The sequence below is a fragment of the Eriocheir sinensis genome, chromosome 19 (genome assembly GCF_024679095.1).
Source record: "Eriocheir sinensis breed Jianghai 21 chromosome 19, ASM2467909v1, whole genome shotgun sequence".
NCBI lineage: Eukaryota > Metazoa > Arthropoda > Malacostraca > Decapoda > Varunidae > Eriocheir > Eriocheir sinensis.
In genome coordinates this window covers 18,988,312-19,010,284 of record NC_066527.1, presented here as the reverse complement: position 1 = coordinate 19,010,284, position 21,973 = coordinate 18,988,312, and the positions used below count along the sequence as shown (strand labels likewise).

The following is a 21,973-nucleotide window of genomic DNA, read 5'->3' as shown; positions in this document are numbered from 1 at the left end:
AGGCCCAGGTGAGCGTCGGCCAGGCGGGTAAGTGCGCGGCGTTAATTAGTCATAAGGGAAAGGTAACGGTTATTCTCGTGGCTGTTTTCGTGGCGGCGGGAGAGTCTTGCGAGAGCCAGAGTTCAAGGCGACAAAAAAACGTGGAATGCTGAAGAAATGGAACTATTACAGTCATTATTATATATAAGGTAAAAAAAAAAAGATTCTACCGTACTAAAGAGAAAAACAACACGTAAAAAAAAAAGACGAGATCGCCATTATAAAAAAACCCCGCTCAAATCTCAAACAAATCCAGTCGTTTTATGGACCTTTTCATTATATCTCTGTTCCTCTCGCTCTACCTCTATGTTAAATTGCAGCTCTGAGTTGGTTTGGACAGTAAAAATCACATATAACTAGTCAATCTAACATTCTCTCTCGTGTCTTGGCAAAAATCTAAATTCTGGCAGCTATGAAATTCTTAAGGGATGGACAGAAGGGAAAGGGGAGACTAATATATCTTCTGAAAGATGGGGAGTAGGGGTGAGAAAAGGGGGGAGTGGGGTGACAGTATTAACACCCGAACACTTACACGACACAAGACTAAGGGGAGGGGAGTTAGGGGCAGAGAGAAAAAGGGGAAAAATGGGGAGAAGGGGTGGCATGCAGTGCTGGGGAGAAAGAGGGGTGCTAACTGTACTGGGGTGTGTGTGGGGTGAACATCCGGATGCTGGGGGGTGAAGGGGAGTGTTGGGGTGCGATGGGGAGGGAAGGGATGTGAAGGGGAAGTGTGGAGAGTGTGCTGTAGGGGGAGGGGCGTTAGGGGTGCAAGGGATGCGTGAGCTGGTGGTGGTGGTGTGTGTGTGTGTGTGTGTGTGTAATTCACTACGGCCTGATCACGAGCTGGACTCGTCATCGCCAGCAAGTACCCTCCCGATTGGAGCATGGCTCATCATTGTCGATCTCTGGGTTCTACTGGGACCTCACACACCACACACCCCATCCCCCTTGCTCAAGGGGGGACAGTAACCGCTCCTTGACAGCGGAAAAATCCCGGCCTGAGCGGGGCTCCAACCTCCGTCTCCCAGGCCGCGAAGCCTGGCAGCGTAGAGCTTTGACTGACTGAGCCATCGGAGCGGTGTGTGTGCGTGTGCGTGTGCGTGTGTGTATGATAGAAGTAATAGTAGTAGTAATTGTTGTAATGGTGGGGTGGAGAAGTCGTGGTGGTGGAGACAGGAGCAATGGTAGTAGTAGATGTAGAAGTAGTAGTAGTAGTAGTACTCATTTGTCACTGTCGTTGTAGAAGTCAATATACTGATACTTGCAATGACACAATTGATAGAAATAGTCATCTGAGAAGAAAAAAAAAAGCAGTGGCAGTGATAAGTAGTATTAGTGGTAGTGATGGTGGTGGCAGGAGTAATAGTAGTAGTAGTAGTGGTAGTATCAGTGGTAGCGGCTTAGGGTGTGGCGGTGCTCAGCCTACACATCTAGGGTGCTCAGAGCCTAGCCTCGACACATGCCAGTGAGTGCAGTGCTTAAACGTCACCAGTTCGTTGTCTTTTTACCTTTGGGGTCTGCGTTAGTCGTGGCGGAGAGAGAATGACAGGTTAGCAGGGCTTGGAGACACACACACACACACACACACACACACACACACACACACACACACACACACACATAAAGTAGAAAACTCACACGGAAAAAATTATATACACACACACACACACACACACACACACACACACACACACACACACACACACACACACACACACACACACAGGTAGAAAACTCACACAAAAAAAATTACACACACACACACACACACACACACACACACACACACACACACACACACACACACACACACACACACACACACACACACACACACACACACACACACACACACACACACACACACACACACACACACACACACACACACACACACACACACACACACACACACACACATACAGCTACGTATATACACACTAACACACACATTCATGGTTGGACTAAATCTGTTTAATATAGTATTCAACTGTCCATGTCTATTGTAGCAGTGAATTTACGTAGCAGTAGCAGTGATAGTAGCTAGAGTAGTAGTAGTAGTAGTAGTAGTAGTAGTAGTAGTAGTAGTAGTAGTAGTAGAAGAGTAAGGTAGAGGAGAGTAGAGGAGAGGAGAGTATAGAAGAGTAGAGAAGAGCAGTAGAAGTAGTAGTAGTAGTAGTAGTAGTAGTAGTAGTAGCAGTATGCTAATTACAGAAGTATTACTAGTAGTGGTAATAGCGTACTAGTAGATGGTGATCCTTCTGTTACTAGTCACTATGTACAGTCTTAAGTTAATAATAGTTGAGTTACACCTTCACCTAAGGCTAATTAACTCCTCCAGGTGAGATCATTAGAGGTAAACATCACCTGGTCATAGTCCTCACTCTACTACCTTCATAAACATCACATATATAATAAAAAAACACACAAAACAAAGTAACACTAACAACTCTTTAACATCACTGGACCAGATGGTGAAAAAAGAAAAACAAAAATACATAAATCTTTGCCATGTACACATACTCTAGAGAGGCGTGTGCGTGTGTGTACGTGCAGAGGTATACACGGAAACATACACGGTGACGCACGTGGCTCATTATCAACAGGTAAAGGTGGTAATGGTGGTGATGGTGGTGGTGATGATGGTGGTGATGGTGAAGGAGGTTGGGGAAGGAATAGGGAGAGGAGAGAGGAGGAAGGGAAGGAGAGGGAAGGGAAGGGAGGAGAGAATGGGACAGGAGAGGAAGGGAGGGAAAGGAGAGAGGAGGAAGGGAGGGAAACGAGAGAGGAGGGAGGGAGGGAGGGGAAGGGAAGAGGAGGAAAGGAAGAGGAGAGGGAAGGAAGGGAGGAAGGGAGAGGAGAGGAATGAAGAGGAGGGGAGAGGAGAGAGAAGACAGGGGAGGGGAGAGGAGGCATCTAAACACCTCATAAATACCTATACATATTACCTAACAAACTCACACAGGTAAATAACACACCTACACCTTAATTAACACAGATCCTACACCTCATCTGAATTAAAAAAATCTACAGGTATGACAAGCCTTCGAACACATTTAATAACTAACTAAAAAATCCATAACGTTTATCTATATGCCAGCTAAGTCACATTGGTGGCCTCATAAAACTCTAGGGATCTGCCAAGCCACTTTTCACTTACTCTCAGAATGACCTATAGCAGCATCTTCCCTTTGTCCTTTTCCTCCTCTCCTTTCCTTTCCTAACCAACTAACAAATCCCACCTGTCTCTATACGCTAAGCTGGACACATTCGAGACCTCATGAAACTCTAGGGATCTGCCAAGCCGCTTATCACTTACTCCTAGAATGACCTATAGCAACATCTTCCCACTGTCCTTTTCCTCCTCTCCTTTCCTTTACTAACTAACTAACAAATCTCATCTGTCTCTATATGCTAAGTAGGACACGTTAGGGACCTCATTAACTCTAAGGATCCGTCAAGCCGATGTTTTCCTCTCCTTTCCTTTACTAACTAACTAACAAATCTCATCTGTCTCTATATGCTAAGTAGGACACGTTAGGGACCTCATTAACTCTAAGGATCCGTCAAGCCGATGTTTACTTACTCCCAAAATGACCTAAAGTACATAGCATTCTCCCCCTGTTCTCCTTTTCTTTTCCCATTATTCTCCTCTACTTTCCCCTTGGACACTCCCCTTAAAAGACACAGCGGGGCCCTACAAAGACCCCTCCCGCTAATGATGCAACCTTTATCCTTACCAGGGGAAGGATTGGGAGGAGGAACAGAAGAAGGGGATGGAGGAGAGAGACAAAGGGGCAGGTAGGGATCACAAGGGGCTCAGGGCAAGGTAAATGGAGGTGATATAAGGACGGGTGTTAGACGTGGATGATCGGAAAGGATGAAGGAGCAGGTGACATTCAGGTAAGCGATTTGGGTTTCCTTTAGTGGTGTTGAAGACGGTTTTTATTCCATGGGTCTGTAGAGTATCTGTGGTCTTTAAGGTATGGATGAGTTTGGGGTTTACAAAGGGGTTTAATCCGTCTGTAAGGGTGTGTTAGAGGTTTCGTACACACTGACTGACGAGGAGGTTTCTAGACTAGGAAGGTTCTCTACGCTCGAAACCATCCATGAAGGGGTTTATAGAGTAGTGAAGGGAGGATCCTTGACCACGTAAGACGAAGGGAAAGGGAATCTAGTAGTCAAGGGAAGGGTTCTAAGACCATTTAAGGGGTTCGAAGGGGGGTTGTGGGGTTTCTACTAAGGGTGGAGGTGGTTTTCTAAAAGGGGGAGGGATCTGACTTGCATATTTACCTCTCCAACCTTGGCAGGGCATGGAACACAGAGAGGGAGAGTCACCATAGGGCACCTCGGACAACTGACACGCGTCCTCCTCCTCCCATACCCTGCTAGCTACTGACCCATCCACCCTCGTGCTCAGCCGATTATACTGAGTCCCTGGAGTATGACGTCACTTATTTACATCTTCTGTCATAGAAAACGTGGGTAGAAAACGAAGAGGACGACGACAAACAGGAACGAGAAGGGAAAACACGGAAAACTAATAAGGAAAGGAAGGATGGAGAAGGAGAGGAAGGAGGAGGAAGAGGAGAGGAGGAGAGGGACGAAGGGCAGGGAGGACACACACACACACACATCGCATTGCTCACATCTCAAAAATAAAAACGAAAGAAAAGGTTTTAATAGTGTTTGGGTTAAGGGTCAGGGCGGGTTAGTGAAGGGAAAGGAAGGGAAGGGAAAGGAAGGAAGGGAAAGGGAGAAGAGGTTGAAGGAAAAAGAATTAGGTGGAAAGCATAAAAAAGTAGAGGAAAGAAACAAAATGAAAGATAGATAGATAGATAGATAACAGATAGGTAAATAGAGAAAAAAAAGTAATAGATACGTTGGGAGAAAAGAGGAAAATATAAAAAAACCGTATAAAAAATAGAAGGAAAGAAAGAAAGAAAGAAAGGAGAGGAGGCAAAAATACGTCATAGATAAAAACGAAGAAAATGGAAAAATGAAATAAAGAGGGAAGGAAAAAACAAGACTAGGGAAGAAAAAAGTAAGCCATGGAAAGGGTACATCACACGACGGGCGGTCTGGGAGCACACACACACACACACACACACACACACACGTAAACAAACAAACAAACTAACTAACAAAAAACGGGAAAAAGAACGAAGGAAAGAAAAACACATATAAAGAAAAAAAAACAGTAAAAAACATCTAAGTCACCCTCGATACCAAACACAAAACGAAAACACACAAAAAGGGCGAAAAAACACTGAAAAAACATCTGCGTGAGCTTCGACTGATCACAGAAAACGGAGGTTGAGGGGGAAACTATAGCCGGGAGCGAGGGACAACGTGGAGGTGGTGGTGGTGGAGGTGGTACTAGTGGGCGTGGGCTTAAGGTGGGCTTGGCGTGGGCGTGGGCGTGGGCGTGGGCGTTTAAGAAGGGTATTAAGAGGAGGAGAAACGCGAGTCAACTGATAACATAAGCGGCCTCTTTAGCAAGCATTGAGGCAGCGTGGCGGAGTGACAGACATGGGCCGCCACTTCGAACACTGGATGAGCTGGGTGAGGGGCGGGTGATGGGGGGCGAGAGGTGGTGGGTTAAGGCTGCTGCTGCTGGTGATGCTGGCTGCTGTTACTGCTGTTCCTGACCCATCCCTGCCCCTTCATACACACACCCTTAACCTCAGCCAATCATTTAAGTCTCCCCTTCCCTTTTCTCTTCCCACTTAACGAAGAAGAAATTTGAAACCCTTCTTCTATGATTCTCTTTTGCTTGTTATTTTTTTCCGACTGAGGTTAGTTAGGGTGTGGTTATGGAGGGGGGAGAAGGGGGAGGGGGTGCGTGCGTTAGTATGTGTGTGAGGATGAGAGAGAGAGAGAGAGAGAGAGAGAGAGAGAGAGAGAGAGAGAGAGAGAGAGAGAGAGAGAGAGAGAGAGAGAGAGAGAGAGAGAGAGAGAGAGAGAGAGAGAGAGAGAGAGAGAGAATTAAACACAAAAAGAAAAGAAGACAAAATCGAAAGAAACAGACAGAGAAAGTAAGGAACAGAGATAAGCAAAGAAGGATGGATAAAGACGTGAATTGAAAGAGACAAACAGAAATGGATAAGAGGAACAGAGGCAGAAATACAAAGAAAGAGGGATAGAGAGGGAGGTACAGAGTTGGATATGTTGAAAAAAGCAACAAAGAGATGGATTGCGAGAGAGAGGTAGACAAAGTGAAGGAAGAGAGAAACACATAAGGAAAGAAAGCCCAGAGAGAGACAAAAGAAACGAGAGAGGTGGAGAAGGGAGAGAGGGTTACAGGGAGAGGGAGGAACAGAGTTGGAGATGGAGAAAAAAGCAACAAAGAAATGGATTGCGAAAGAAAGATACAGACAAAGTGAAGGAAGAGAGAAATACAAACAGAAAGAAAGATCAGAGAGAGACAAAAGAAATGAGAGAGGGTTACAGGGAGACAGGAAAACACGGAGAGGGAGGTACAGAGTTGGAGATGGAGACAAAGCAACATGAAGAAGTGAAGTCGTACTCACCAGCCTGCGCCACGGCCTCTAACAGTGTGTGATAGTATGGATTAGAACGACATGAAGAGGTCAACCGAGGAGACAGAAAAAAAAAAAAAAAATGCGGAAAGAAAAATATTGCAGGTCATCAACAAACAAAAGTGATCACGTGTGCAACAGAGAAATTAATTAGACCTCGAAAGTGAAGTCCATTGATGAAGAAAAAATAAATAAGGTAGTGAAAAAATATATAGAGAGGTATTAATAATGCTACTTGATAATGGTAATACTAGTAATGGCAATAGAAATGTGTGTTGATTGATGGTGAGAGAGATAACACCAATATAATTATACATATCTACTGCTACAATAATAAAGATAATAAGAATGATAACAGTAATGATAACAATGGCAAACACGCACACTTCACCAGGTAACACTTCCTTTCTTCATCCCTTAATTAGTTAGATTCGCTTCGCCCAGGTGAGTCGTGAGTTTTATTTGTTTTATTAGATTTTTTTATTTTTTTTTATATATTTTTTCTCCTATTCAGTAAAAAAGTTTGAAAAAATGGAAGCGATTTTATTTGGAAATGATTTTGTTTCGTATTATTTTACTTGTCATTTAAATTTTTCTTGTTCCTGTTTTTCTTCATTTTCATCTAACATGACTTTTACGGATTTCTCTCTCTCTCTCTCACCAGACAACACACAACAACAACAACAAAATAAATCCTAAATACACGACGTTTTCTTAAATTTCTTCCTAAAAAAACATCAATATCCCTAAAAAAATTACCTAATGTTTTAAGATCCTCAAATTTGACTTACTGTTTTTTTAACCAATTAACACGACTCACGAGGTCCTTAAAGTCTCTCTCTCTCTCTCTCTCTCTCTCTCTCTCTCATCCTCGCCACATATATAAAGGGTTTCAGACACTCACCCTTTGGCAGTGTTCGGAACTCGATGGTCGTGGACAGACGTTCCTGGCCTCGGGAAGTCTTGCCATCGAACTGCGGCGCCCGGAGGTTCTTGGCGCGAATGGTGACTCTGTAGGTGGTGTTGGGGGACAGACCTGGCAGGGGAGGGAGAGAGGGAGGAGGGTTAGATGGTGCTTGCCCTGAGCCTGACCAAAGCAGAAATTAGAGAGAAAGATAAGTGAAAAGTATTAGTTGGAGATATAAAAGGGGAAAATAAAAGAAACCAAATGATAGAGATAGATAGATACAGATATATATACAACAGATAGATATATAGAGAAAATGTCAAAGATACGTCGGGAAAAAGAGAAAAAAGTTCGAAAAAGGAAAAAACATAAAAATATATAAGGAAAGAAAGAGAGAATGAAAGGAGGAGGAGGAGATAGCACTTAATTTGTTTATTTGTTTCTACTTTTTTTTTCCATTGAGCTGCTTCCGTTGTTGTACAAGGAAGAACAAACCTAATGCAGCCCAACCCAACCTAACTTAACTATACCTAACCCAACCCAACTCACCCCAACCCAACCCAACCCAACCTAACCCAAATCACCCTAACCCAAACTCACCCAACCCCCCCCATCTTCCCCTCCACTCACCGGTAATCGTGTGGCGGTAGACGCCCGGCTTGACGGTGCGCACCTCCACGTTGTTGACGCAGACGGTGTGCTGGAAGTTTGAGTTTGAGGGCAGCCAGGAGATGACGGCCGAGGTGGAGGTGATGGAGGTGGCCTTGACGCTCGTGGGGCCCAGCGGCGCCTCCTTGCCAATGACCATGGTGCAGGCGGCGTCCCTCGAGGTGCGGCGGTTGGGCGTGACGGAGCGAACGCTGATCCGGTGAAGCTGGGGAGGCGGAGGGAAGGTTAGGAGGGGAAACGGAGGGAGGGATAGAAGAAGAGGTGGAAGGAAGGTAAGGAGAGGAAATGGAGGACAGAACAGAAGAAGAGAAGGGGGTGAAGGTGTGGAGGAAAAGGGAAGGTTAGGGCAGAAAATGGAAGAAGAAACAGACGAAGAAGAAAGGTGGGTGAAGCTGTTCTCCGTGGGGCATTTGACAAGAGTAAAAACAAGGGACAAACACACACTTCTCTCTCTCAAACCCCCTCCCCACTACACCCCCCTCACACACACACACGCACGCACAATCTAACCTCACCACTCACATCACTCACCCATTTCTCATTATCTCTCTCCCTCTTCCACAATCACCCACACACCCACACCCACACTCAGATACCTCTCCTCTCCCCTACACTCTGTCCCCGCACACCCACACCCACCTTGGTCGAGTCTACGCCCTCCACCAGCGCGCGCGTCCTCTCTGTGGCCCGCACGGTTGTCTTGAGGAGGCCGTTGACGTAGACATGGTAGGAGTCGATGGAGCCCGGCGCGGCGTCGGGCGGGGGGTTCCAGCCGATGAGAATGCTCTTGTTAAGCTGTCGTTCGAGGGTGAGCTGGACCGGCGGAGGGACTAGCACCGAGAAGAAGAGGTCTAGTTAAGAGAAGGGCAATGTCACTACGTGGAGCTCCATGCATGGTAAGCGGGCAGCAGACACAGAGGCGGCAGTAGCGACAGCGGTAACAGCAGGCACGGCAGCAGTATAGTAGTAATGGTACGATCAAAAGTAGTAGTAGTAGTAATATACAGTCATGTCCATACAGAGCCAAGTATCAAGACAGCTCGTGGTAAGTATAGTAAGGCTAGCGGGATCTCAAAAACAGGGCACTGGCTGACTGTTTATGTATGTAGCTTGTCTAGCGCTTAGCAGTCAGGAGGAGTAGGAGGAAGAAGAAGAAGAAGGAGATGAGGAGTGTAGAGAAAAAGGGTATGGAAGATTAGGTGAAGAAAAGGAAGGAAGGAAAGAGGAGTGATGGGGGAGAAAGAGAAAGAACAGAGAGAAAATTAAAAAAAAAAGAAAAGAAGCTGGTGAGATAAATGGAGAAGGAAAAGAGGGGAAAAAAACGAGAGAACAAGAATAAAAAAGATGAGGAGAAGGTGGATAAAGAAGACAGAGAGAAAAGAAAAAAGAAATGGAATAGATGAAATTAATACAGAAGGAATATAAATAGAGAAGAAAAGAAGAACAGGATAAAAGGACAAGACAGATGATAGAAAACGGAGTAGTGACAGAGGTATAAGAAGAAGGGTGGACTAAGACATTCTGAGTGGGGCGTTTTGCGAGAGAACAAAAACCCAGCAAAATAAGGGACTGGCCGGCCGGGGCGCTACACTACTGGTCACTACCGCTCTCAGCCCCACAGTGCTGGCTCCACTTAACCACTCACACAGACAAGACAGCACAGACATGAGTGGGAGGCGCGCACACCACCACCACCACCGCCACCGCCAAAAAACCACCAAAAAGTCATCATCATCATCATCAGCACACAAAAATTATAATAGTACCACATCCAAAAAGTAATAGAAAAAGTACACAACCAATTATGGGACAAACTCGAGCTTGCTATAACGGTCTACGGTTTTTAAGTTCTCGTACATACCAAAAAATGTGTGTGTGTATCGTAGTCTCGACAAGGAAACTCAGTGATACAAAAAATACACTCACAAAAACAAGAATGAAACGAGTACAGTAAAAAAAATCATAATTCCGGACGTAGTAATTCTGCCTTTCTCAGTCACAGCGTTCTCCATACATCGTGCAAAAGGCAACAATACTTATATAGACGTCCGCACTCTTCCATGATGCAAGAAAACAAAAACAAATAGTAAAAAAAAAGAAATACTGCTTGCCTGATGCCCACAGACCAAAAATTAATAGTAGTAGTAATAGTCACGAGCTAGTTCATGGCAGACTCGACCCAGCTACTGCTAGCACACCAGAGCAGGCACATGACACCACGGTACACTGCTAGTAGTAGTAGTAGTAGTAGTAGTAGTAGTAGTAGTAGTAGTAGTAGTAGTAGTAGTAGTAGTAGTAGTAGTAGTAGTAGTAGTAGTAGTAGTAGTAGTAGTAGTAGTAGTAGTAGTAGTAGTAGTTGTAGTAGTAGTAGTGGTAGTATAGTATAGTAGTAGTGGTAGTATAGTATAGTAGTAGTAGTAGTAGTTGTAGTAGTGGTAGTAGTAGTAGTGGTAGTATTGTATAGTATTAGTAGTTGTAGTAGTAGTAGTGGTAGTATAGTATAGTAGTAGTAGTAGTAGTAGTAGTAGTAGTAGTGGTAGTAGTAGTAGTGGTAGTATAGTATAGTAGTAGAAGTAGTAGTGGAAGTAGTATCAGCAGTACTAAGAGTAGGAGTAGCAGTAGTATAAGTAGTAGTAATAATATAAGTAGAAAGATAAGTAGGAGAAGGAGGAGAAGGAGGAGGAACAGGAGGAGGAGAAGGAGAAGGGAAAGAGAGAAGAACAAGATACAGAAACAGAAGGAGAAGGAAACAGAGGATAAAAAGGAGACGAAACAGAAGAAGTAGAAAAGAAGATAAATTAGAGGAGGAAGAGGAAGAAGAGGAGGAGGAAGAGGAGACTACAAACACACTAACGCACACACCTACGCACGCACGCACGAACTACAGATCACCCCAGTCAATTTAAGAACACAATATACAAAAAAAAAAAAAAGATAAAGAATATATATCTACACTTCACTAAGGGGGGGTTAGAGGGGGTGAGGGGGGAACGACTACTATAACTACTACTACTACTACTACTACTACCACTACTACTTCATGACTGCTACCACTACTACTACTATTACTACTTGACTGAAGGATTAACTGACCTACTCCTTGACTGACTGACTGACTGGTGGTTGCTACGGAGGGGGAACGAAGTCGACGATTTGGCAATTTATTGTCTAGAATTTGTTAGTTTTTCGTCTTTAATGATTTTGAAATGTCTGATTCTCTTCATTCATCTAACATACTAACTATTTAACTAACAGTCTATCTGTCTATCTATCTCTATATATCTACCGATCTATGTCTATCTATGTCCAAACAAGAGCCACTCCGAATCTCAAACCCTCGACTTCATTCCTTCCTCCGCCGCCCACTTCTCAACCCGTCCACTTGGCAGCATCCGAGACTTACTTTCCGGCCTACCTAGCAGCCTGGCCTGTGATAGGAGTCGTCTCTCTAGAAGGATTTAGCGGATTCCTGCATTAGTAGGGTCTAGAGCCTCCTAGCATACGTGTAAAGGGTGTTAAACTACGGGCAGTCGCGGACACAAGGATAGCGTCACCTTCTTGAAACTCGTTGCGACCTAGAAGACCTTCATTTCCGTGTAAGTTATATGGGAAAGGAGGAGAGAGTGAGAGAAGGAAGGAGAATGGAAAGAGAGGAGGGGAGAGTGAAAAGAGAGGAAGAGAGATAGGAGAGAGAAGAAAGGAGAGGGGAGAAAGAGGATGAGAGAATGAAGAGAGAAAGGAAGGGACAGCTAAGAGAAAGGAAAGGAGAGAGAGAAGTAAAAATAATGAATTGGCAAGGGAAAGAGAGAGGAGAATGGGAAGAAAGGAAGGGAAATAGAGACAGAAGGGAGAGTTAAGAGAAAGGTAGGAATAGTAGAGGAAGATAAAGAAACAAGTAGAGAAAGGAAGGAAAATAGAAGGGAGAGAAGAGGAAGAGACGTGCAACTCGTATATGTCCAAAAAGTCACAACGAATCTAAAGAAAGGCGCTTCGATCCTCCTGTCCACAGCTGCTCAATCCTATTACTTATTCCTACCACACGATTTCTATGCACTTCAGATTCTTAGGTTAATCTAGTGAAAAATTACCTCTGGCTTTGACTCTTACACTACAGGGAAAAAATGTTCTTAGTCCGTTCAAGGTAAACTGAGGAATAAGCCACGCCCACTTTTGTCATCCATAAGGGCATTTGATATTAATTTACTCACTCTAAATTAGTAAAGATAGATTGATTGACTGACTGACTGACTGACTGACTGACTGACTGATTGATTGATTGACTGACAACCTCTATATATGTAACAAAAAACGAACAAGTAACATGCACTAATAAGGAGTGGGCGTGGCTTATTCATCGAGTTAACCTGAACAAGCAAACATCCTCTGTGTCTGCCTCTGCCTGATGCTTGAATCTACGCGGGAACTCTTAACTGATAGATTTCTTTGACTATGAAAGGGTATCGAAAGTCTGCATATGAAGGAAACAACTAAAATCATCCTTGGCAAATCAGTGCGGGGAAGGCAGCGTCAACTTAAACACACTGTGGTCTTAAAAATATTCCTTAGAAGTAAGCGAAAAATATTCCTTAGGAGTAAGCGAAAAATAAGTCTTGGTAGTTTAGTTCAGCCTTAGGAATTAGAAGAAGCGAAAGGTGATTTATTGTGGTGAGAAAATCTACGGCTTTCATGTTTCATATTTCACTATCACTTGAGACAAAAAGAAATATGTTAGTGGCATTGCTTATAAATCTGTTTGGCCTTTGAGACTCCACCATTTAGAAATTTGATATGCAATTTATTTTATCACATTTTTTTTCATTTTTAGGAGCTTTATTAACCATTTACGAATTCCCGAATCATGTAAGAACTTTTTTTGGAGTATATGACCACTGATTTCAAAATAAATGTACCTGGGGAGTACAAAGAAAGCCAATCCACTTATATTACAGATCAGTGTATATGACTGAGCAGAGAGATTAGGGTGTGGGTGTGGCCAAGACTATTACCGGCACACTATTGGTCAAAGCCTTACAAGCCTCACCCAGTGGCAAGCCTGCAATAAAAAATCACCCACCAACCCCAAAAATCAAATAAAATTCGCTTGAGTGGAAATCCTTGCCAAATAAATCACCCTTCATGTTACGAGTCACTTCTAAAAAAAATGCAGAAGAATAGAACGCTGCTTGAACACATTTTACGCCTTATAGGTAAAAAATAGAGAAAGGAATTGAGTTTGAAAAGCCTCATTATTGACTATAGAGCAAAATGTTTAGGAAAAAGTATTGCTTAAGAAGAAAAAAAAAAAAACGTCTTATATGGAAAAAGTGAAAGAAATTAAGTTTGACAAGCCTCATTATTAACTATTGAGCAAAATGTTGATTAAAAGTATTGCTTGAAAAAAATTACGTCTTATATGTCAAAAAAATGGAGGGAATGAAGTTTGAAAAGCCTTATTATTTACTACAGAGCAAAATGTTGACGAAAAAGTATTGCTTGGAAAAAATAGTTACGTCTCAGATATATCTGAATAGGAAATATGCATGGAAGAAAAAAGCCTTACTAACGACACATATAGATAAAAAATGTTAAGTAATCCAAATAGAAAGCGAGGAAACAAGATTATCAATTCATCACACAGAGAAAAAGATGAAAAAAATAACAGAAGGGGAACTTGAAAAAGCCTCACTAACGACACATATAGATAAAAAATGTTAAGTAATCCAAATAGAAAGCGAGGAAACAAGATTATCAATTCATCACACAGAGAAAAAGATGAAAAAAAATAACAGAAGGAGAACTTGAAAAAGCCTTACTAACGACAAATATAGATAAAAAAAATGTAAACTTGAAAACCAGAGCAATGCCGCCCCCCAAAAAACATCTTCCCTTAAAAAACACCAAAAGAAAAGAAAAATAGGAAAAGAAAACAATTTAGGCAACGAAGCAGGAGTCTGAGCCACAACTTGAGCTAATGAATCAAACAAATGAAGCTTCGAATCGCCCTAAATGAAACCCTTCTAATGAAACAGCCAATCCAGCTCCTCTCTATCCCTCTTATTTCCCCTCTTCTAATCCCCTTCCTCTTCCTCTTCCCCTTCTTCTTCCCCTTCTCCATCCTTCTCCTCTTCCTCCATTCCCTCTCCCGTGACTCCTCATTAGGGAAGGAAAGAGGAGAGGGAGAGATAGAGAAACGGAAAAGGGAGAAAAAGGGAGAGAGAGAAAAGGGAGAAAAGGAAGAGAGAGGGAACTAATACAGATATTATACTGGAAGAAATGTTGAAATAATGGGAAATAGATAAATAAATAGATAGTTAGATAGACAGTTAATCCGAAGACAAAGATCCAATAAGAAACAGACAATTATAACAGACAAAAACAGACGAGAAAAGGAGAAACAGACAGACACACAGATAGATAGACGGAAAGACAGACACCCAGGAATGACAGAATGAACAAGAGAGAGAGAAAGACAGACGGACAAACAGAGAGAAACAAAACCAGACAGACACACACACAAAACCACTAACAGACGGACGGACACAGTATTATCGAAAACAAACAGGACCAGATCGAATTCCAAGTCAAGACAGATCGTAAACAAGTCAAAAACACTATCGGATAACAAGACACAGAGAACGAGACAGCCAGGGACAACCACTCCGCTAAAAGTCTCTCTCGGCTCACGTCAGCGCCAGCTATCAAAAGGACGCTACGCCACGGAGCTACAGGGACTAGACTAGAACAGGACAGGTATTCTCAGACGCCTCGGGCACCACTTACGACTATTTCCAAAGGTCACGGAGAAGATATATCAGGTTCTCGTGAGTGTTTTCCCCGTCCATGGCTAAGAGATCTTGCTAACCTACCGCCAGGCTCAGGAAACCACTCATGGGAATCGCTAACACTTCTACGAGAGCCTTGGGAAATAGAGGGACTGTTAGGACTATTTTCAAAGACCACGGAGAAGGTAACTTAGATTCCCATGATGTTTGTCCTCGTCCATGGCGCAGAGATCTAACCCCAGGCTCAAGAAATCACCCACGGGAACCACTAACACTTCTACGAGAGCATTGTGAAATAGAGAAACCGTTACTACTATTTCCAAAGGCCACGGGGAAGATAAATCAAGTTCTCGTGAGTGTTTTCCAAGTCCATGGTGCAGGGAACCACAAACACTTCTACGAGAGCCTTATGAAATAGAGGGACTGTTACTACTATTTCCACAGGCCACGGAGAAGATAAATCAAGTTCTCGTGAATGTTTTCCAAGTCCATGGTGCAGTGACCTAACCCAAGGCTCAGGAAACTACCCAGGGGAACCACAAACACTTCTACGAGAGCCTTATGAAATAGAGGGACTGTTACGACTATTTCCATAAGCCACATAGAAGGTAAATCAGGTTCTAGTGAGTGTTTTCCCTGTCCATGGCGCAGAGACCTACCGCCAGCCTCAGGAAACTACCCAGGGGAGCCACAATCACTTCTACGAGAGCCTTGTGAAATAGAGGGACTGTTACGACTATTTCCATGAGCCACATAGAAGGTAAATCAGGTTCTAGTTAGTGTTTTCCCTGTCCATGGCGCAGAGACCTACCGCCAGCCTCAGGAAACTACCCAGGGGAACCACAATCACTTCTACGAGAGCCTTGTGAAATAGAAAGAGTGGAATGTCGAGGCGTTTGAGGATATGCGTCCAGGACTATGTAGGATGCGCAGCTGAGGTCCTACCAACGCGCAAGCCAGCCATTCCTCCAACACTAGGAAGTTATGGTAAAAGTTCTCACCTCCATCTTTGTGTTCTGAGAGGCGCAGCGTGTACATGGTTTATACGCACACACATACATACACACATACATACATCCATAGAGGAGACATTTTGGGTGTTTACTGTATACTGAAGTGATGTTTTTTTTTTATATATATTTAAAGTGACTGTGGTTTTAACTGTTGGTGAAATGCTTACTTTGTATAATCTAGTTTTGTTATTTATGTATTATATTGCTTCTATTTTTTGTGCTATTTATATTTACATTTGTGGGTTAAGTTATTTACAGGCTTTTGTTTAATCTTAAAGTTCCTATCTCCGAAAAGTGCTTTGATATATATTGTTAAGTGTTGACTATTTCTATTTTCTTGGATTTTTATAACTTTGGGACAATAATAATGACAGTAATAATGATAAAATAGATAATGAAGATATAAATAACTCCCATTAATGACCAAATTGTCCACAAAAATAATATAAAAATCAGTGAATTCGAAAACATTTTACCTGGTTCAAATTTACTTTTTTTCTAATTTCCACTTTAATAAAAAAATCAAATTAACAACAACAAAAAAAATACGGATACCAGAACCCCTATTATGAAACACACACACACACACACACACACACACACACACACACCCCTCCTCCTCCCCCACACACGTACACACACACAAACAACCCGTCAAATGAACCCCATGTAAAGTCATCAGAGAAAACGGCCCCGGGATGTACATTTTAAAGGGAGACTCGCTTACCATGCTCGCCCAGCGTCTCCTCGTCCTCCTCGATGATGTCCTCCAGGTCGAGATGGCTCAGGTAGGCGTTGTGGCGACTCTGATTCGTGACCATGTCTGCGGCGGGGGAGAGGAAGGTGCAGGAGGAGGAGGAGGAGGAGGAGGAGGAGGAGGAGGAGGAGGAGGAGGAGGAGAAGGAGGAGGAAGGGGAAGAGGAGGAGTAGGTGGAAGCGAGGATAGAGAGTGGAGGATTTGAAAAAAGTAAATGGAAGTAAAGAAGAGGGGGGAAAGAATGAGTAAAGGAAGAGATGAAGGTATAGGAGGAGGAGGAGGAGGAAGAGGGAGAAGAGGAGAAGGCGTAGAAGAAGGAGGAGATGAAGGTCAAGAAGGAGGAGGAGGAAGAGGAAGGGGAAGAGGAGAAGGAGTAGGAGTAGGAGGAGGAGGAGATGAAAGTGAGATAGAAAGTGAAGGAGTTCGTAAAGACAGAGGAGATGAAGGTGGAGGAAAGGATGGTGAGAGAGGAGGAGGAGATGAATGTAAGAGTGGAGGAGGTGGAGGTATTGAAGAAGGGAGTGGAAGTAGAGGGGATGGAGGGAGAAGCAAAGGAAGAGGAGGAGGAGGAGGAGGAGGAGGAGGAGGAAGAAAAGTAAAAAAAAAAAAAAAAAACCGGAAGGGGGAGGGGAGACAAAAGGAAATATATTAGTCAGATTATGAACATTTTGATTCTTATTATTAACTTCCATTTCATCTCTCGTCTTTGCTAATTCATAAAACTTTGCTAAACTCTTTCACTATTCAAGATTGACTTTATTCTAATCATCTACGAAAACATTCATTCACTCACTCATTTAGTCTTTGTCTAACTGTTTTTACTTATTTTATTTTCTATTGCCAATTTCTAACCATTTCTAAGTATAGCAAAAAATTTCTTCTTATAGAGTAATAATAATAATAATAATAATAATAATAATAATAATAATAATAATAATAATAATAATAATAATAATAATAATACTGTTTGATCATATTCATTTAAGTAATTTTCTCTCTGTTGAAGTAAATATCTAACTAATATCATCACCTCACTGTTGACTATAATAATAATAATAATAATAATAATAATAATAATAATAATAATAATAATAGCTACCCTTCAAAATCTACAACCCGTTTTCTATAATATATTTACATTCCGCATACATACATACATCCTTAAAAAAAATAGACCTACTACTTCCCCCTATATACATGATCCAACCCCACATTCCGTCTAGGCCTATAAGAGACTGGATCCCTTATAAAGAGAATTAAGTATATAAGTGTGTGAAACTCATTCCATTTATGCAAGAGTTGAGGAATAACTGCAATAAAAAAAGAGAACAGTGGTTGTATTATATGATGCAGGGCAGGAGGAGGAGGAGGAGGAGGAGGAGGAGGAGGAGGAGGAGGTGGATTTCGTTAAAGGCAATGAAGACATGCTGACAGGCAGATAGACAGACAGACAGACAGAGGAGGAGGAGGAGGAGGAGATAAAAGATGATTGTGAAGATGGAGAGAAGATAAAAGTATTAGGATAAGGAGGAGGAGGAGGAGGAGGAGGAGGAGGATATGAAGGCAGTAAAGGATGGAAGAAAATATATTGGTAGGAAAGGAAGATGAGGAGGAGGAGGAAGAAGAAGAAAAGGAGGAGGAGGAGGAGGCGGTGAAGAAAGAAGAAAATAGGAGATGGAAAACTTAAATAAGAGGAATAAAGAGGAGGAGGAGGAGGAAAGGGAGAAGGAGATGGAGGATAAGAGGAGGAGGAGGAGGAGGAGGAAGAGGAGGAGGAGGAGAGTAATTTCTGTGCAAGGAAAATACCAAATGACGTGTGCATTCCCAAGTGACAGCATTCAGGGCATAACAGACAAACAAACAGACAAAAACAGACAGACACAGGCAGGCGGGCAGGCAAACAGGCAGACAGACAGACAGACAGATATTAAGGTGTATTGGTGGTGGTGGTGGTGGTGAGGGAGATTAAAACGCATGCACTGGTTATATAAGAAAGTGAATTTTTAAACAGACAGGACTGGAAGCTGTTTTAATATATATGAGTAACGTTCTCCGCGAGACTCACGGGATTCGAACTGGGGTACGGAGTAGAGGGGATTGGAACCTTTGTGTTATGCCACGGGATTCGAATTGAGGCACACAATGAATGGGATTGGAACCTGTATGTTATGGTTTCGTGATTCTTTTTTTTTCTCTTCGCAGGGGGGATTAAGACGTGGATTTAGGTCTCTTAGTTTGGTTTCTCGCTTTTGTTAAGGAGTTTGAATCGGGACATATATGGAATTGAAACCTTTTATATGTATTGTTCTTGTTAGCGGGATCCCACACAATCCAAACCCTTACAAACGATATTCTTTTGTTTATAGGAAAAGTGTATAAGGGATGAGAGGAGGGAAATGGGGCCAAAAAGTGGAATTGAAACCTCTTACTTGTGTCGTTCTTGTTAGCGGGATCCCAAATGTCATACCAAACCCTCACACACGATATTCTTTTGTTTATAGGAAAAGTGTATAAGGGATGAAAGGAGGGAAATGGGGCCAAAAAAGTGGAATTGAAACCTATTAATTGTGGGTTTCTTTTTCTATGTTTTTGTAAAGGGGATCCGACATGTCACACCAAACCCTTACACACGATATTCTTTTGTCTATAGGAAAAAGTGTGAAAGGGATGAAGGAGGAGAGAAGATTATTTACAGTGCTATAGATTCACGCATTTATAATTTGCGTGTAAAAAGGGAAAAATTCTGCTTGATGAAAAAATGAAAAATGAAAACTGCCAAAAAAATATTAGTTATGTTAGTTAATTAAGGGGAGTTATTTTTCATCAGCGAATGTTATGTCTATCGTGAATTAGTTATAAAATAATGTGTTGTATGTGTGTGTGTGTGTGTGTGTGTGTGTGTGTGTGTGTGTGTGTGTGTGTGTGTAATTATTAATCTAAGTGATAATCAGCTGATATAAGATTCACACGAGTATTTCACTGGCGACACACACACACACACACCCACACACACACACACACACACACACACACACACACACACACACACACTGCTTGAAATAAAAGAATAGATAAGGAAAGGATTGTGAAGGGTAGTGTGTGAGGGGGAAGGGGGGGTAGGGGTGCTTTGTGTGTGTGTGTGTGTGTGTGTGTGTGTGTGTGTGTGTGTGTGTGTGTGTGTGTGTGTGTGTGTGTGTAAGTTTCTTAAAGGCAGACATGCACATACATACATACATACACAGGCAGAAAGCAAGCAAAGTATACATGTAAACCTTTCCTTATATACGTACACGTGTATGAATGTGACTTTGTACACACACGCACACGAACACACACACGCACACACACACACGGGAAGCACGAATTTTCTTTACATTCTAACATTTTATTCTCATTTTCACGTTTTTCCTTTCATTTCTTAATTTTCTTTAGTATTTTTAGGGAGGAGATGAATCTTTAAAAACGGGGAGACTAAGAAACAAAAGAAGAGGGGGAGGGAGAAGAGGGAAACGGGAGAGAAATTCAATATTGACATGACTAGGGCGAAACCATGTAGGATAACGCCCATTCTAACCCTCCTTCATCTCTTTACAAGTCTCCCCTTCAAATACAACAAAGAAAACGTGATGCAAAATTAAGGAAAATGGGATATAGTTCTGTAGGGGTTCAAAGTCCCCTTCCTTCCCCTTCGGCACGCCCCCCACTGATAGTTTACGCCCCCCATCAGTCCCCCCTTTAAATCCAGACCCCCATATGTGTTTTCTTTGTGAACTCCACGGGGCATAAGAATTCGGGGCACGGGGCAACGGGGAGGAGGGTTATAGAAGGGGCGGGAGGAGGGAGGGGCAAGATTGGGGCATAGACGGTTTTCCATGATTTTCTCTCTCTCTCTCTCTCTCTCTCTCTCTCATTTTTGGTAGCAGATCAAGATGCACTACTAAAGGCATTTGTTTGTGTGTGTGTGTGTGTGTGTGTGTGTGTGTGTGTGTGTGTGTGTGTGTGTGTGTGTGTGTGTGTGTGTGTGATTCAAAATGCATTCCTCAGGCCCCTGGTAGTGAGTGAGTGTGGACAAGGGAGGTGATGGGGGGGGGGGGAGATGGGGAAGGAAGGGGAGAAGAAGGGGAAGGAAGGGGAAGGAAGAGGAGGAGGAAGGGGGAAGGAAGAGGAGAGGAAGGGGAGAGGAAGGGGAAGGAAGAGGAGAGGAAGAGGAGAGGAAGGGGAAGGAAGGGGGGGAGGAGGAGGAGGAGGAGGAGCAAGGAAAGGAAAGGGGGAAGGGAAGTAGAAAGGAATAGATGAATAAATGGGTGAATAAATGGGTGAATAAATAGGTGAATAAGTGGGTGAATAAATGGGTGAATAAATAAATGGGTGAATAAATAAATGGGTGAATAAATGGGTGAATGAATGGGTGAAGAAATGGGTGAGGAAATGAGTGAAGAAATGGGTGAAAAAATGGGTGAAGAAATGGGTGAAGAAATGGGTGAAGAAATGAGTGAAGAAATGAGTGAAGAAATGGGTGAAAAAATGGGTGAAGAAATGGGTGAAGAAATGGGTGAAGAAATGAGTGAATAAATGGGTGAAAAAATGGGTGAATAAATGGGTGAATAAATGGGTGAATAAATGAGTGAATAAATGGGTGAGGAATTGGGTGAAGAAATGAGTGAAGAAATGAGTGAAGAAATGGGTGAAAAAATGGGTGAATAAATGGGTGAAGAAATGGGTGACAAACTGGGTGAAGAAATGGGTGAAGAAATGGGTGAAGAAATGGGTGAATAAATGAGTGAATAAATGGGTGAAGAAATGGGTGAAGAAATGAGTGAATAAATGGGTGAATAAATGGGGAAATAAATGGGTGAATAAATGAGTGAATAAATGGGTGAGGAATTGGGTGAAGAAATGGGTGAAGAAATGGGTGACAAACTGGGTGAGGAAATGGGTGAAGAAATGGGTGAAGAAATGGGTGGAGAAATGGGTGAAGAAATGGGTGGAGAAATGGGTGAAGAAATGGGTGAAGAAATGGGTGAAGAAATGGGTGAGGTTGGATTCTAAAACTTCATCATTCATTCATGGGTGATGGGGAAGAGGGTGTGATGGGGAGGTGAAGGGAAGGGGAAGAAGAAGGGTGTGCTGAGGGGCTGTAACGATGAGGGAGGAAGAGAAGGAGGAGGAGGAGGAGGAGGAGGAGGAGGAGGGTAAGGAGGAGAATTAAAGTAGGAAATAAGGAAAGAAAATGATAGGAAGATGATGGTCAAAGTTATGATGTT

The 21,973-nt window shown here is 42.7% G+C and overlaps 1 protein-coding gene and 1 long non-coding RNA gene across 27 annotated transcripts in view; one reads left to right on the top strand and one right to left on the bottom strand.

Moving 5' to 3' along the window:
- The window catches only part of LOC127000835 (uncharacterized), a 163,836-nt gene that overhangs the window by 57,554 nt on the left and 84,309 nt on the right, over positions 1-21,973 (bottom strand). For 22 of the 26 annotated variants that reach the window (XR_007754545.1, XR_007754546.1, XR_007754547.1 and 19 more), the window contains 5 exons: positions 16,680-16,775; positions 8,797-9,008; positions 8,119-8,362; positions 7,486-7,617; positions 4,333-4,476 (listed from right to left, as the gene is read on the bottom strand). Coding sequence is in view for 23 of the 26 variants with exons in the window: in XM_050864899.1 (XP_050720856.1) it covers positions 4,333-4,476; positions 7,486-7,617; positions 8,119-8,362; positions 8,797-9,008; positions 16,680-16,775 (828 nt within the window). In the remaining 3 variants the exon portion in view is untranslated. Of the gene's footprint in view, positions 1-4,332; positions 4,477-6,572; positions 6,591-7,485; positions 7,618-8,118; positions 8,363-8,796; positions 9,009-16,679; positions 16,776-21,973 lie in introns of all 26 variants that reach the window. The other 4 variants (XM_050864902.1, XM_050864914.1, XM_050864910.1 and 1 more) reach the window with 3 other exon arrangements.
- Positions 15,432-16,498, top strand: LOC127000838 (uncharacterized). The gene is made up of 2 exons (XR_007754549.1): positions 15,432-15,556; positions 15,709-16,498. It is a non-coding gene; the product is annotated as an uncharacterized LOC127000838 (long non-coding RNA).